The sequence below is a fragment of the Culicoides brevitarsis genome, chromosome 3 (genome assembly GCF_036172545.1).
Source record: "Culicoides brevitarsis isolate CSIRO-B50_1 chromosome 3, AGI_CSIRO_Cbre_v1, whole genome shotgun sequence".
In the NCBI taxonomy this organism is placed as follows: Eukaryota; Metazoa; Arthropoda; class Insecta; order Diptera; family Ceratopogonidae; genus Culicoides; species Culicoides brevitarsis.
Window position 1 is genome coordinate 33,028,661 of NC_087087.1, and position 17,133 is coordinate 33,045,793.

The 17,133-nt window shown below is 26.9% G+C and overlaps 2 protein-coding genes across 2 annotated transcripts; one reads left to right on the forward strand and one right to left on the reverse strand.

Moving 5' to 3' along the window:
• The first annotated feature begins 2,627 nt into the window (after positions 1 to 2,627).
• LOC134835016 (probable G-protein coupled receptor B0563.6) lies at positions 2,628 to 16,674 on the forward strand. The gene is made up of 8 exons (XM_063849862.1): positions 2,628 to 2,769; positions 2,836 to 2,983; positions 14,285 to 14,528; positions 14,840 to 14,993; positions 15,403 to 15,601; positions 15,661 to 15,755; positions 16,104 to 16,256; positions 16,311 to 16,674. The coding sequence occupies exons 1-8, from the start codon at positions 2,650 to 2,652 to the stop codon at positions 16,500 to 16,502; spliced, it is 1,305 nt and encodes a 434-aa protein (XP_063705932.1). The 5' UTR covers positions 2,628 to 2,649; the 3' UTR covers positions 16,503 to 16,674.
• LOC134835048 (NPC intracellular cholesterol transporter 2-like) lies at positions 11,730 to 12,273 on the reverse strand. The gene is made up of 2 exons (XM_063849899.1): positions 12,078 to 12,273; positions 11,730 to 12,024 (listed from the first exon to the last, which is right to left on the reverse strand). Exons 1-2 carry the CDS (start codon positions 12,250 to 12,252, stop codon positions 11,756 to 11,758), a joined length of 444 nt encoding a protein of 147 aa, XP_063705969.1. The 5' UTR covers positions 12,253 to 12,273; the 3' UTR covers positions 11,730 to 11,755.
• Positions 16,675 to 17,133: the final 459 nt, after the last annotated feature.

Genomic DNA, 17,133 nt, shown 5'->3' on the forward strand with positions numbered 1-17,133 from the left:
TCGGATGAAAAGGACGGTGAATATTGTTCTTTGACCTAATTCTTTGTTGTTGTTATTGTGAAACTTTTGCTTCGTCGTCTTCTTCGTCTTGGGCTATAAATAATTGTTTCGCGTTGAAGAATGTTGTTCGCACCGTTTCAAGCCACAAATCTCTGACCAAATAAATAAATAGTTTTTCATACCGCAGATTTAACGGCAAAAAAAAATTAAACAATGTTTAATAAAACTATTTTTGTAGAATAATAATTAAGAGATGGTTAGACAAAAATAACAAGAGTAACAAAAGCAACAACATTTATGCGAATAGTGCAATAAAATTTACAATGCATGAAAATTTATCGTTTTTACACACATGAGAAATTTTTAGCAGAACTTTTGCATTTATGCAACATCTCCGAAAAACGGGAAAACCTTCTCATTTTACATAATTTTACGTTAAAACTTTTCGTAATTATTTCACATATTCATGCCGAGATTATCTAGACATGAGAGAAACAGAGACTTGTGCATATTGACATCATGGCACCCCGAATGGGAGTCATTGAAAAAACAAACAATTAAATTGCATATTTCAACGATTTGTGTAGAGAGCCAAACTTTTTCCTCTCGTCCATAAATAAAGCCATTAGGACTGTGTTTTCGTTCACTGTAATAATAAATTATAAGGTTTTTGTGTCGTTGCCAACTATTCTAATACATGCTACATGTTAAAGGAGCAACTTCACCAAAAAAGCAGTAAAACCATAAAAACCACTAGAATGGAATGCAATCAAAAATTTTGTAATTGTTACAGTAATGAAACACGAAAAAACGATTATCCTCCCTGCATTAATTTATTTGTTTTCTATCAGTTTGTGTATGGGGCACTGATTGCTTTTGGAGAAAAGTGTAAGGGATTTCAGGTCAGGTCAAGGATTAAAAGTGGGAAAAAGGGCGGCTTTTCTTAGATGCTTTTAAAAGCTTTTTGTACTTTAGGAAATGACACATTAATACTTCATTTGTTGGATGACGAGTTTTGTTACAAAATACAACTTGAATTAGCGGGCGATTTTTGTTGAAGTATCTTCTTTTGATATTTTTTACATTTCGAAGAATAATTTTCGTACTTTTTGCTTTTAGATGATTTCATATTTCGATCTAAAATGAATAAAAAAATTAAAAATGTGAATATGAGACATATTAACTTACCTTGACCTTCAAATGACCTTGATTCTTAAAACCAGTTTGGTTGCTTTTAATGACTTTTGATAATCACTTAAGAAAGCTTTAAAAAATTTTAAGTAATTAAAAAAAATAGAAAGGTTTTTAGAACATTTTCAAATTTTTTTAGAACATTTTCAAATTTTTTTTTAAAAATTTTTTAGAAAATTTTTAAAATTTTTTTTAAAAAGAATTTTTAGAAAATTTTTAAATTTTTTCATAAAAAGAATTTTTAGAAAATTTAAAAAATAAAATTTAATTTTTAGAAAAATATTTTAAAAATATTTTTTGAAAATTTAAAAAAAATTTTTAAAATTTTTTTAAAAAAATTAAATTAAAAAAAAATTTTTAAAAAATTTTAAATTTTTTTAAAAATTTTAAAAAAAAAAAAATTCAAATTTTAATCAAAGAAATTAAATTAATTTTTTTAATTTTATCCATTTTCAATTTTTTTATAAACTCAAAAAATTTTTAAAAAAATTTAAGAAATTTTCAAAAAAAAAAAAAAAAATTAAATAATTTAAAAAAAATTTTTTAAATAATTTTAAAAAATTTTCAAATTTTTTTTAGAAATTTTTTAAAAAATTTTATACCATAAATAATTTGTTTTGTTAATTTTTTGATTAATTTTATTCATTTTCAATTTTTTTTATAAACTCAAAAAATCTTTGACCAAAAACAATATTCAATATGAAACAAATACTCCACAAAAAGTTTGGCTTCTTAATAACACTAATCGAGTATTGTTTGCCAAAAACGAGAGTAAACAAATGCTTGCCAAAAAATCAGTCTTCCGATTGTCATTTCACGTTGCTTTCGTTTCCTACGCAATACACCATAGTAACGCATATCAAACGAATGCACAGCCTCCATAGGTAAAAAAAATATTTTATTTTTGGGACAAAATTCTAAGTAGTCCTCGTTTTTTTTTGCATAACAATTTTTGTTGGCATTGTGTTTTGTTAAAAAAAAAAGTACAAAAGTGAAAATAATATAGGTTAATGTGAGCCCATTAATTTACTTGAAATTGTGGCATGGCGAAAAATAAATGTACATCTGACACTAAAATATCATCAAAAGATTTGTCGCCTGTTTTTTTTTCTCTCTTCTTAATTTCTATCATCATCTCTAATGTTGTCTGCATGTTATTTGATACCCATAACTAAAACTAGATTATCTCTCCCTTAGGAATGCCATCATTTCTTACACACATCCGAAAAAGAACATTATAAATTTACATCGTTTGTATTCATATAAGGGACAAGTAGAACAAAGAAGGAAACAACAACAAAAAAAAAACACAAAGATGAACATCCCAAGTAACAGTCGTACATTATTGATATTGATGTCTTGTCTGAATGGCCTAATGGTTCCTGAATTGTCGTCAAATGTCGTTGTAGTTGCATAGAACGTGAATTTAATTTTTCTTTTTAAACGTAAAACATCAAAATGTCTGACGAAGAGGAAGAAAAACGAACGGAAATGTACCTTCCGCAACAAAGTGTTCATCTGAATTTGTGCATTTCGCAACGCGGAACGAATCTTACGATGGATCACATACTCAATGGGGTAAGAAATTGAAAGAAATTTATTGTCTTATGGCAATTTCATTTTTTCTTTTCGTTCGTTATTTAGTACGATGCCCCAACCGAAAACCTACAAAAGATCATATATGGGATTATTTTACCAACGATTTGCGCCTTGGGAATTATTGGAAATGTACTTAATTTGATTGTGCTGACAAGGAGAAATATGAGAGGGACTGCCTATATTTACATGAGAGGTAAGTCTGCAAATTTTTTTTATTTATTTTTTTTATCAAGTTAGATAGTAATTGAAGTATTTGTTGACCACGTGACAAAATTTTTAAATTTCCCGCCAAAATTTTTGAATTTCGCGCCAAAATTTTTGAATTTCGCGCCAAAATTTTTGAATTTCGCACCAAAATTTTTAAATTTCGCGCCAAAATTTTTGAATTTCGCTCCAAAAATGTGAAAAACTGGTATTAAATTTTAAATAAAAACCACGTGGTTAGCTGAAGTTTAAGAAAGGCATCATTGCGATCTCAGAAGAAACTTTTTATGAACAAATTCAAATTTAAGAAACCACGTGACTTATTTTGAATAACCACGTGATCTATCCAATAATTTTCTTTGGATATATCACGTGGCTTTCAAAAATAAGTCACGTGGTTTTTTATCAAATTTCAATTTTTTTTATATTTTTTTTTCTTCACATAATTTTTTTTCTCTACAAATCTTGCTTTTTTTATGGGAATTAAGCAAGATTTGAAGAGAAAAAATGATGTGAAGAAAAAAAATGATAAAATCTTGTTTTTAACAAAATTAAGAAGCTCCCATGACAACTAATTCGATTATTTAAAAAAAAAATAATTAGCGACAATTTCTTTTTTTGAAGCCCACGTGAACATGATTTATCAACAATCAATTAATTTTGTTCCCTATCAATTTATTTCTTCCTACTTCATTCTGTTTGAACGATTTTTTTCGCTCATGTAGACATCAATAGATAATTTTTGCCTAAATTTTTTTTTGTAACTAAGCAAAAAAGGTCAATGTCCTCATTTCGCAATAAAAGCCATAAAAATAAATCCCAGAATGATTAATTCATGTTTGTTACAACTCCAGATCATGTGTAAAAAGTTCAATATTTATCGTAATATAATAAAAAGTTTTATTTATACAATTCATTATTAAGTGTCATGACACCAAAGAAGTGTTTTTTGATAAATGACGCGCTTGGTTATGCATGAGAAGATATTCCAAGCCTTTTTGTTCATTGTTTAAGTGTTTGTTCATACGATGCTTTCTTGTTTGGATAAGAAACGATTAAAGGCTGTACGGTTAGCATAACAATTTTAATCTGAGAAACAAACAAAATTCTCGATGATAATAAATCATTTTAATGATTCATTTTTGCACTCAAATGATAATATTTTTAAGGGTTTCTGATAATTTATTCCTCATTTTTCAGAAATAAAGACATTTGAGTCAAAAAAAAAAGATAAAATTTATCGCGGTAAAAGCTCTTTTCATGTGGAAAAAAATGAAACAAAATACGGCTATTTAGATGAAATTCAATCATTATTGCCATCGTCAGTCGTTAACGACCTCACTTAATCCTTTTTAATGCTCACTTTACAAGCATGAGCAGCATATTACTAAATGGCATTAGAAGACCTAAAAGTCTTTGTATTGAAAAATATGACAAATGTAACTCGTTTCATATTCAATTAAGTAAAAAGCGGGTTAAATATGTGATTACACGTGAAATTACAACATTAGTTAGTCTCGACATTAGTCAGAAATGGACCTTGTATTGGAAAAAAAATCCATTGAGCTTAGAAATTGATATTTTTATGGACCCGTTAACCTCGTTCTACCAAAGGAATTTTTTTGACGACAGTTTTTTAATTCAAATGCTTGGTTTGAATTAATTGGAATAGATTTTAAGGTAAATTTATTCAAATTTTCCTAATTTTTTTGGTTTGAAATTCTTACTTAATTTTTTTTTAGAATTTTGTTAATTTTTTAATTTTATTTTGCACGAAAACCTTCCTGAAGTCAATAGAAATACTTTACAAAAAATTCTGAACAGATTCCTTGAGCAGAATTTGAGTGAAAGCGTTACAAAGCTCGTATGGATTTTCAAAGTAAAAGATCCCAAACAGAAGATTAACTTTTAACCGGTAAGTTGATTGCCGGCTGGTTCAAAATTTCCATGGAATTAAAGACTTACAAGAAAGCAATGTTAATTAAACAAAATCAAAATGTTCATTAGAATTCACGTGTCAAGGTTGACATGGCGGTTGACATGTTGGTTAACACAGGAAGTTGTCCCTATTTGCACAGAAGATTAGTTTAGCGTTTATACAAAGCAAAAATTAAACTTGACATGCCTCTTAGTAGATTGCGGTTTCAAGATAAGGATAAAGTTGAACGGATCCATGGAAATTTGATTATTTTATTTAGATGCCGCCGCAAGTTGATATAGTTGTCCCAAACTAACCGCACTTTTAACCGCAAGACACCGCAAAATTCCATCCGAATTCCAGTTGAAACAAAACATGCAGAGTCATTGCGACGAAAAAAAAAAATAATAAACAGATCATCACTTTAGGCACGTTTACATTATGTCACATTTTCAAGAGCTATTAAAGGGAAGGAATGTAAATGTCAAGGAAGAATTTGTTGTACAAGGTTGTGATAAGCCTGAAACATTACAAATAACGGAAAAAGTAATAGCTGAAGTCAGAAACATTTGTTTTCAACGGAAATTTGAAGTGAAGGATATTCAAAGTGATTTGTACTCAAATACGCTCAGTTTTTTTTTTACTTGAGGACTTTTGCAAATATATTTGTTTAGACATGACAAAACATCCTGTTTTTAGGGGAAATTAGACATGATGAATGTCAATACCAAAGGCAATATTTATCCTCATAGGAAGCTGACAATTGACTGACAAGCTTTTACGACAATTTTTCTTCTTATGGAATTTTGACACGTTTGATGACATTTTATCCGAAAGTGCTATGAAAGTAACAAAACCTCAATAAAAAGAAAATTTTCAACGGATTGAATCCAGCTGCGATTAATTTTCATTGCTTTAAAGAGATTCAATGAAAGTGATTGTCCCTCGGAGAAAATTCCATTACATCTTTGCTGTGTGAAATTGTTGCATGCGTAGTAGACCGTAAAATAGTTGAGTCTCATACGAGAAGCCAATCTATTTTTCATTTTATTTTATGGCATTCACACACACACAGTTTTTGATTGATTTTTTTCTCATTGAAACCAACAAGTGGTCTACCGCTAAGATTTAAAAGGAAATGCAATGAGATGAAGATAGAAAAAGGTGTTGTTATGGTTGATTTAAAAGTTTTGTACAATACCATAACAATTCATTTGAACGAGGTCAGAGATGTTATTATTGATTCTCGAGATTGTCGAGAGATTTTTAAATGGTTTCAAAAGCTCGAGTTTTATGAACTTTAGATCCGAAGATTCATAGTTGAACTCATGGTAGGATAAGGATTCTAATTTGTCAAATTGATATGAATTGAGTTCAACTATGAATCTTCGGATGAGAGATAAGACCTAAAGTTCATAAAATCCGAGCTTTTGAAACCATTTCTAAAATTTCTCGACAATCTCGAGAATCAATAATGGCATGGCGCCCATCACGAAAGCATCTGTCGAATTCAACGCATTGAATGACGAATTCAGAAACACTGGCTCTTTGGATGTTTTTAAAAGAGAGCTGAAACGAAGTATTTTTGAAGAAAGCGATGTTTTCTATGAATTATCTCCTTTTAAGATTTTGAATTAAGTAGAAGTATGTGATGTCTTGTGTAATTTTTTTTTTTGACGAAAATGTTATATTGATTGTATTGATTAGATTAATGTTAATTTTAAAACGAAATCGATGTACCTCGAAAGAATACTTGTGCTCCAAACACGAGCTTCAATCGATCAATTGGAATCCCTCAAGTTGTTACATCGATGAAAAATTAGTTTTTTTCCTTCTACAACACAAACTACGAAATGACATAAAAGCCCATAATTGAACAATCAATACGATATTTTATTACTCAATTACTCAAAAGACATAGACAAACACCGATTAATTTCAAGACAAAAACGTGGGCGACTTCCGACAGTATTTTTACGCTCAAGTAAACATAAACACAGAAAACACTTTCACTATTTTTTTTGATGAGAATTACTCCCCGTCGATTTCTATTTTTGTAAGGAGAACATAATTGATACATCCTTGTAGAAAGATTCTCATCACGTTAAGGGGAGTGTGAGTATTTTCAAAAAAAAAGCTCAAATCACCCACAATTGAATATTAATTACTCAATTTTCTGTCAAGTTACAAACAATTAATGCTCATATTAATTTAGATAAGCTTCGAATTGACAAGAAGCAAAAAAAAAGCAATAAAGCATAATAAGCGATAATCAATTATCATGTGCGTTAAACGATGTTTGTGGCTTGGAAAATGGGCTGAAAAAGACAGAAAAAAATATGTTCAACCGCAATTTTTTTTCATGGCGAGATAATATGGCGGTGTGATGATATGCCGCATTTTTTTGGTAAATTGATTTTCTGAGTGAGTGTGTAAAAAACAAGCGATGCCTGTAATGACATGAAAAATACTATTTTTTCTTGTTTTATTATTCGGCATGTATTGAGTGCGAGTCATGTGTGAAGGACGTGTTCAAGGCAGATATTCAATTAGGCGATATTTTTTCGATGATCTGTTTTTGTTGGATTCTAACCGTCTTTCCATCCACGGTCTTCTAAGTTGGTAATTTAATTAAAATAAAACCATTTATCACCAAACTCATCCCCTGCGACTTGCCACAATTAACTGTAAGACGCGGAGAATGATACAAACCATCTGTTGCCACATGCGTGCTCGTTTGCTAACTCGTTCAAGGTTACGCACTTTTTTATTTATTAAAGAGGAAAAGTGTTGTTTTGGATGAATTTCTTTTTTTTTGTAAGAAGATAAAAACTTTTTTTTCCATTTTTTTTCCTCTATCTAATCTCACGAGTCACAAATCACAAAACTTATAAAAAATTTAATAGAGAGAGAGACTTTAAGTCCCCAAAAACACCAACCAAAAGTCACGCAAATCAAGATAGATGATTTATACTCGGCTTGAATACAATCTATCACATTTTTAGTTTGCTCTCATGTTAAGTAACGTTTAACATAGAAACCACGACGCGAGACGGATGATGAAAAATTGGTATGGCACACATAAGGTTGAACTCAAGTTGATATTCGAAATTCTGTTGACATTGATTGTTTTAGTTTTAACAAGGCGTCTCCATTGTATGTAAGAATTAACGGGTCATTAGTTGGTTTCAATCAATTTTTGACATGCGGAAGATTTATTAAGTGATTAAATCGATATGGAATTTATGGAAATTTGGTTTTAAATGTATTAAAAATTACTTATCTTGAATAAGCATGTAAAAAAAATTTTAAAAAAATTAAAAAAAAAATTAAAAAATATTTAAAAAATTAAAAAAAATAAAAAAAAATTAAAAAAATATTTTAAATTTGTTTTTAATTTTTTTTTATTAAAAAACATTTAGACAAATTTTTTTTTAATTTTTAAAAAAAAATATTAAAAATTTTTTCAATGTTTTATTATTTTTTAACATTTTTTTTTGAATAAAAAATATTTAAAAATTGAAAAAAATAAATAAATTTATAAACAAAATTATTTTAAAAAATTTATATATTTTTTTAAATTTTTAATTATTTTCTTATTTTTTTTTTAATTAAAAAAATTACCAAAAAATTAAATAACTTTTGTTTAATTTTTCTTTATTTTTTTTGTTGAACCAAAAATGTAATTTTATGTGTTTAATTTAAACAAGAAGAAAAAGGTCTTATTAAAAAAATAAAAGAAAGAACAAAATAAACTTAACCAACATTAATTTACTACTCAACTCAGTACATAACCAAAAGCTAATGAAATGCGAAAAAGGGAATGATGATAAATTATGCGGCATATTCTATTTTACATGCCGGACTTTTTTTTAATTTTCAGAAAAATACCCGGCATATATTTTTCTTTTTGCTATTAAAATTCACGAACATGCATTCAAGGTCGTTTCTGAAAAAAATTAGCTTTTAAATTTGTTGTGATTTAAACCTATTTATTTCAGGCTTAAATGCTGTAAAAGAAATTTAAATTATTTAGAATGTTTGCTTGATTAACTTCATTTATTTATAAAATCTTTGAATATATTAACTTAATTTCCCCTGTTAAGGAGATTATCTCGTTTGCATGTTTAATGTTCAGTTCATCCATTTTATCTAATATTTACTTACATTTGTTGCTTTTGTCTCGTACACACAGAAAAGTTAATCTTGCGTTTCTTTGATGTAGCATGAATATCCGAAATTGGAAGGAAATTTAGAATAATTTTAGTAAAAGTATTCTAAAATATTTTTAATTTTTTTTAAATAATTTTTTTTTGAATTTCGTGTTTTTTAAAAAAATTAAGGAAATAATTTCATTAATTTTAATTAAATAAAAAAAATATTTTTTTAAATTTATTTTTTTTAATTTAAAAAATAAAATTAAATTTAAATTTATTTTTTTTTAATTTTAAATTTTTTATTAATAAAAAATAAATAAAATGAATTTTTTTTCTAAATTTGTTTGTAAATAAAGAAAATTATTTGCAAATTAATAAAAAAAATATTTTTTTTTTTTTTATTTTTTTTAAAAAAAAAAAAAAATTTTTCAAATAATTAAATTTTTAAATTATTAATTATTTAAATTAATTCCTTAATTTATAAAAAAAATTATTAAAGATTATTTTTTAAAATTTTTTATTAAAAAAAAATTTATAATACTTTATAAAATTTTATCTCTTTAATCTAAAACCGAAGCTTAAATAAACTATGAGATAACAAAAAAGCATAACAATACAAAAAACAATACCAAGAAAAAATATATAGGGCAATCTGTGTGTCTGGAACAAGTCTGTAACAGATTCAAAGCACAAAGGTATTATTAGATAAGTGGCGATTGCTCCATCTTGCGCACGTGTTTCACTTTTTGAAACAAATAGAAAGAGATAAAGACAAAAAAAATTGCATAATAATATTACGAAAAAATAAAAATAAATTCCTCCCAAAATTGTACCCGAGTTAAATGACCTTTAGATAGGATTTTAATTTGTTTTTCATTCGTTTAGATTTTTTGTCGCATAAAAAACGTGATAAGAAAAAAAATACTTTGTTGACTGGACATTAGATTTTTTTTGTTTGAGATAAATTTTTTTTTTTTTTTGTGAGTTTGAAAATTTTTATAAAAAAACAAATATTTACCAAGAGAATATTTTCTCATAAAAAAATTTCTTTATTTTGACTAAAAGACACAAAGTACCAAACTCCATAATGTCACGATAGTTTATTACCAACGAGCGAGTCATTTATCACTTCTTCTGTTTTTTTTTCGCACGACAAGTAATAATAAAGTGATCAGAGTAATTTTTATTAAATCGTGCAGAATTATTGTTTCGCATTTTGTTTTTTCTTAACTACTCATCTAAGTCTGAGAGATTCAAATCAAGAAATAATCATCATTGTTATCATCATTATTTGTCTCTTTAGAATATTTTCTTACTTTTTTTGTTCAGCCATAAAATGAAAATAAAAATCAAAATGATTTATTACACTTACACGACAAGCCAGCGAAGATACTGATCTTGTGGATTTATCATAACAAAAAGAAAACAATGATACGAAAAAAAGTGAGACGAGACGAGTAAAAAAAATGAGAAAATAATAAGAAGAAAGATTTAAAAGAGATGAGAAACAGATTGAATGTGGTCTATTAAAGTAAATATTTGCATTGTTTTTGATGGGATGCAAGATAATCGCGTTAGGTTATAAACTCATCTCTTGCGTTGTCGTAATAGGTGAATGGTTAATGTGAAGTTCGTGTTGATCGTCGAAAAAACATTTTAAATAATATTATCACACTTCTGCTCGATAAACTTTTAGCTATATGGATAAGCAATGAAATTGAAGAGAAAATTATATTAAAGGTCTATTGTTTGATTAAATCACGTCAAAGGCGTCTATATTACAATTTAATCGCAATAATCTGGTTAGAAACTGTTTTGTCGTTAAATGGATTTATTTGAACAAAAATTTGTAAGAAAATTGTCTTCAAATAAATTTTAACCCAATTCACATTTTTAATTTTAATCCCAGTTTACAATTTGATTTTTTTTTTAATCCAATTCACATTTTTAATTTTAATCCCAGTTTACAATTTGAATTTTTTTTATCCAATTCACATTTTTAATTTTAATCCCAGTTTACAATTTGAATTTTTTTTATCCAATTCACATTTTTAATTTTAATCCCAGTTTACAATTTGAATTTTTTTTTATCCAATTCACATTTTTAATTTTTATCCCAGTTTACAATTTGATTTTATCCAATTCACATTTTAAATGTTAATCCCAGTTTACAATTTAAATTTTTTTTATCCAATTCACATTTTTAGTTTTTGACCCAATTCATTAGAAATGTGTAGTTTGAACTCTTATCCCAGTTCACATTTCAAAATGTTTGCCTGTATAAAATTTTAAAAACTTTTATCCCAATGCACTATAACCACATTTTTTCTTCGAAATGCGGTAAGAAATTCGAAAAATGGAGACGCCTGGCTTTTTTATATTTTTTTCAATGAAACGAAAAAAATGATGAGACCAAAAACCCATTGATAGAATTTTTTGGCAATGTCATCGCGATAAGATTTAGCAGATCATACAATCAATTTATAGTTTCTTTCTGTGCTCTTAATGGCAATGATTGGCTCAAAAGAAATATGATAACCTAACAATAAAAAAATGCTGCAACCTCATGCGAACTGATTTTGAATAAAATAGAAATTCTTTCTTTGTTCATCTTATCACGAGATAAAGGATTGAAAGCGAATTAAAAATGACATTTTTCGTTCATTCCTGAAATTTATTCAATTTTTCAAACAGTTTGGATGGGAACTTGGAAGCAGGTGACAACCTCATCCTTTTCGTTTAGCAAAGAATACTCAACTGTCACACGTACAGCTGGGAATTCCTTCTTAACGGGAAAACTAATTTGATATTTGGCATTAGTGTTGCTCAGCAAAGGGCATTCGCCTTCGGTGAGGTGTTTACAGGCATCAGCAAATTCAGGAGGAAGAGGATAAGGAACATCGAGTCCTTGAACATGGGCGAGAACTTTTGGTTTCAAGGATTGGGAAACGACCTCTGTAATTAAAAAATGTTAGAAAAAACTTTTTAAGGTCGAAAAATAGGTTTACCTGAGTTAAAAGTCACGAGAAAATCAACGTCAGTTCCTCGCTTCAATTTGCAAGGAGTTTTTGTGCAACCTTCGACATCAACAGCTACTGGCGATTTGCCTTTCTTGCATCCGAGAAAGTCTGTAGCTGAGGCACTTGCGATGCAAATGACGACAAAAATGGCGAATAATTTCATTTTGAGTCTTTTCACAGTGATTAAAACTATAAAACTAACTTAAAATATGGGAATGTAAAGTTTATATACTCTCACGACGATAAATATCTTCAAAATGTCATTAACGACACTTCAAGACTTATTATCAAGATTGAAGATAAATCAACATGTTTTTTTTTGAAGAGTTCTTTAAAACTACGATAAGCTCGAGGAAGATTTTTAGTTAATTATTCATTCGGGAAAATCCATAGAAAATCATCAAAGAAACTTTTAATCGATTTTCGTGTTAATATTAAATGAAAAAAAAAATTTGAATGTCAGAACAAGGCAAAAAAAAGTTAAAAATAGAACTGCAAGAAATATTTAAAAAAAAAGTTTAAAGTTTGTATCGCGCGCTTTTTTCATTGACGACCTAACTTCAATGATTTGTTTCTGTGGTCAAGGTCGCATGGTGTTTATATGGGAAAATTACACGCGCATCGCGAGTGAAAAACAGACGATTACATTTTCTCTAATGATTGTTATGAAAACAGAAAAAGCAATATTGTAATACTTGACAGTGTGACGTATGTGGTACGCATATCATTTTTCATTAGTAAACAAAGGTTTTTGATTATGATTGCAAAAGTACTCAATCGCAGTAATGTACATAAAGATAAACTTGTCGCGATGTTCGAAATGAAAGAAAATGAAAAATGGAGAAAGTTGTCATCAGAAGAATTTTTTTCCCATGGAGTCGTGTTTTGGTTTGAAACCACGTGGTTTGACCCAATGCAAATTTTTCTAAAGCTATGAGTTAATTCAAATTCTAATTTTTGTCCCAATGCACATTTTGAATTATTTCATATTCTGAAATTCAACAACTTCAGTTTTTGAGCCCAATGCGCATTTTGAACTGTTGACCCAATGCACATTTTTAAAATTTTGACCCAATGTACATTTTAAAATGTTGACCTAATGTGAAATATGAAAAATTTAAACGATTTTATTTTATGACCCAATACATATTTAAGACTTTTGATTCAATGCGCTTTTAAATTTTTGAACCCAATGCACAATTAACATTTTTAACAAAATGAATATTTTGAAAATATTAACCACGTGATATGCACCCAATGCATATTTTTAACTTATAACAGAATTCAAATTCAAAGAAGCAATTTCTCCCAATACACATTTTAAATTACTTCATATTCAAAAATTTTTATTTTTTGAGCCCAATGCGTATTTTGAATTATTTTATTATTCAACAAGTTGAGTTTTTGAGCCTAATGCACATTATAAAATATTGACCCGATGCAAATTCTAAAAATATCATTCATTTGAGTTTAACCCAATGAGCATTTTTAAACTTAAACCCAATGCGCATTTTAAATTTTGACCCCAATGCACATTTTAAATTACTTCATATTCTGAAAATTCATTAAGATCAGTTTTTGAACCCAATGAGCATTTTAAAATATTTCACCCAATGCGCATTTTGAATTTTTGGCCCAATGCACATTTTCAAAATTTTTTGTCAGATACAGACAAACGTCAATTTCTGCATAAAATCCGCTATTTTTATCCAAAATGCGATAAAAATAGTACTTTCCAAAACAACAACGTCGCTGTGTGAGTTTTTCTTCATTTCATTGGAGTGCCTACTGTTGCTAGCTTACTCACGAATCGCTTGTATTGTGTAATAATAATAATAATAATAATATAAAAAAAGCAATATTTTGCATACATGTTGTTACTTCATACTACGCTGGTCTGTCGTTGATTAAAAAAGCCTTGATAAAATGTGATAATTATGCTATTATGTCGGAATATTTTTACAAACACACACACGAGGCTTTTATTGGAAAATTTTTGAAGGAAAATATTGACGTCATAATTTTAACGTGAAATTTTTTGTTATTTAAATTTTTTTTCGTAAACAGGTAGAAAATTACGAATTTTGATCAACAGTCTTTTGTTTTGAAACCTTGCAAGCTTTTTTTTGTAACTGCGCATGTCAAAGCTTTCATTTGAACTAAGTTTTCCGTTTTTTTTTTGTTTTTTTTTTCAGGATACTCAGCAGCTGCTTTGTTGGCAATTATTTTTGCAATACCTTTTGCGATTCGTGTGTTAATTCACAAAGACACGGGACGATGGCAGAGTTTTTCTCAAGCATTTTATTCAACGCATCTCGAACTGTTTTTGGGAAATGCTTGTTTGGGTGTTGGAGTTATAATGTTGCTCGTGCTAACTGTCGAACGATATGTTTCTGTCTGCCATCCGAGCTACATGAGACCTGTTATGGGGCCTCCAAGGTAAGAAATTTTTTGGATTAAATAAAAAAAATATATAAAAAATTGGAAATAAATTAAAATTTTTTTAAATTAAAAAAAATAATAATAAAAAAAAAATAAAATAAATAAAAAAAATAATTTAAATAAATTAATTAATTAATACCTAAATAGAAAATGATAAAAAAAAATAAATAAATAAAAATATTAAATTATAAATAAAATTTAATTATTTTAAAAAAATTTTTTGAATTTAATTAATTAATTAAATAATTAAATTTAAAAAAAAAATTAACGAAATTAATAATAAAATATTTTTAATAATTTTTTTGTAGGTTAACCGTCATACTGATACCATTAGCAACATTTATTATATATTTACCAAGTGTCTTTCGCAATGAATTGGTTACATGTGTCTTACCGCCAGATGGATCAATTATTTATCAAAAGCGTGATAATGTGGAATTTTTACAGACATTATTTTATTCGGTAAGTTTTTTTATAAATCATTTTCAAAAAGATTTTAATTAAAATAAAATTTAATCAATTCAAATTTTAATTAAAAAAATTATTTTAAAATAATAAATTATTAAAAAAATAAAAATAATTAATTTAAAAAAAATTATTTCAATAACTTTAACTTTAATAATTTTTTTAAATTATTAAAATTTATTATAAAACAAATTTTAAATTTTTGGAAAAAAAAGTTAAATTTAATAAAATTATTAAAATTAAAAAAAAAATTAAAATCATTTTTCATAAAATTAAAAATTTATTTAAAATTTATTATTTTAATATTTATTAATTATTTGTAAATAATTAATTAAAATAAATTTAGTTTTATTATTTTTTTTTTAATTTAAATTTTAAATTAATTTAATTTAATTCAATTTTTCAGGTATATAAAGTAATATTGGAAATAGTGTTTAAATTGGCTCCAACCGTCCTAATTGCGGGCCTTAATTTGCGTATAATGATCGTCTACCGAAAGACATGTGAGAAACGACGACGAATGACCTTGTGTCGCATAACAACCAATAACAAAGACGATGATCCCAGAAAATTTGCTGAAGAACGTCGATTAATTCTTCTTTTAGGTAAAAAATTTTATTGCTTATGATTTTTATTGAATTTTTTAAAAATTGTTAATTTTTAGGAAGCACTTCCTTACTTTTCTTGATATGTGTCTCTCCCATGGCTATTTTGCATGTAACATTGTCAGAAGAGAATCTCTCCAAATTTTCCTATCAAGTAAGTAAAAATATTCAAAAAAAATTAATTCAAAGATTTTACGTATTTTTTTACGAATTTTTTATATTTTTTAATTTTTAAAAATTTAATAATTAAAAAATAATAAAAAAATTAAAATTTTAAGATTTTTAATTTTTTTTTAAATTTAATTTATTTTAATACCTAATTAATAATTTAAATTAAAAAATAAAAAAAATAAATTTTCGAAAAATTTTTAAAATATGAATAAAATATTTTTGATCATTTTATTGGCTTAAAAATAAAATATAAAAATTTTAATATTTTTAAAAAAATTAAATTAAAAAATTAATTAAATTAATTTAAATTTAAAAAAATAATTTTTTTTAGGTTTTCAGAGCAATGGTCAACTTACTCGAGTTGATAAACTATTCCATCACATTCTACATTTACTGTTTGTTCAGCGAAGACTTTCGTAACACTTTACTCCGAACCCTACGATGGCCATGGATCGAAACGAAACTTTGCAAAAGAAAGGATGAAGTAAGAAAAAAATTCAAAAAATCACAAAAAAATGATTAAATTATTTTTTTTTAGTTTCAACTAACAACAACGCAACCAATTCTGTGTAACGGCTTAAACGGAAGCAACATTTGCTGCAAGACTCCCCAACACAATGGTCACAATACCGCAAAATACTTGAGCACGAAGAACAATAACCATCATCAGCTCCAAATCCAAACAACTACATCGGGATTTTGCACTGTCGCTCGTTCAAGCAGCATTTGATACGAAATGGTTGGCGATGGCGGATGCACCGAAGGCGTCACAAGTATTTTCATTGATCCAGGTCCCGAACAAACTGACGAAGTTTAAACTTTTTGACGAAAATTATGATGAAATGTACCTAAAAAAAAGAGAAAAATATGAAAACCTTGAAAAAAATACCTTAAAAAAAATATTCGGAGACATATACACAGAAAAAAAATAAATATCAATGTGTTTAAGAAATATTTATCTAAGATAATAAAAAAAATTAAAGAAATTTGTGTAAGCAACGATGCCTACTCAATGTACCTTCATAAATTTCGAAGTGAATCAAAAAAAAAATTCTTATAAAGAATAAACGAGGCAGTCAATTTGAAAATTCGCGCCTTTGAAAAAAAAAACTAAAAAAAACATCTCAGTCTGAAAATCAAACTGCCGTTAAAGCCAAATTTTTCTTATAGAGTTAACTTAGAGCTCTCTTTTAGAAAATAAGAAATAAAATTAAATTTTTTTGAAGAAAGAAGGAAATTGGTGACAGAATTCGAATGCCATAGCTCATCTATATTTTATATAAATTGTAAAAAAAATAAAACCGAAAAAATATGAAATAAAAAAATTAAAATAAACCTAAAAAACACAAAATAAATAAAAT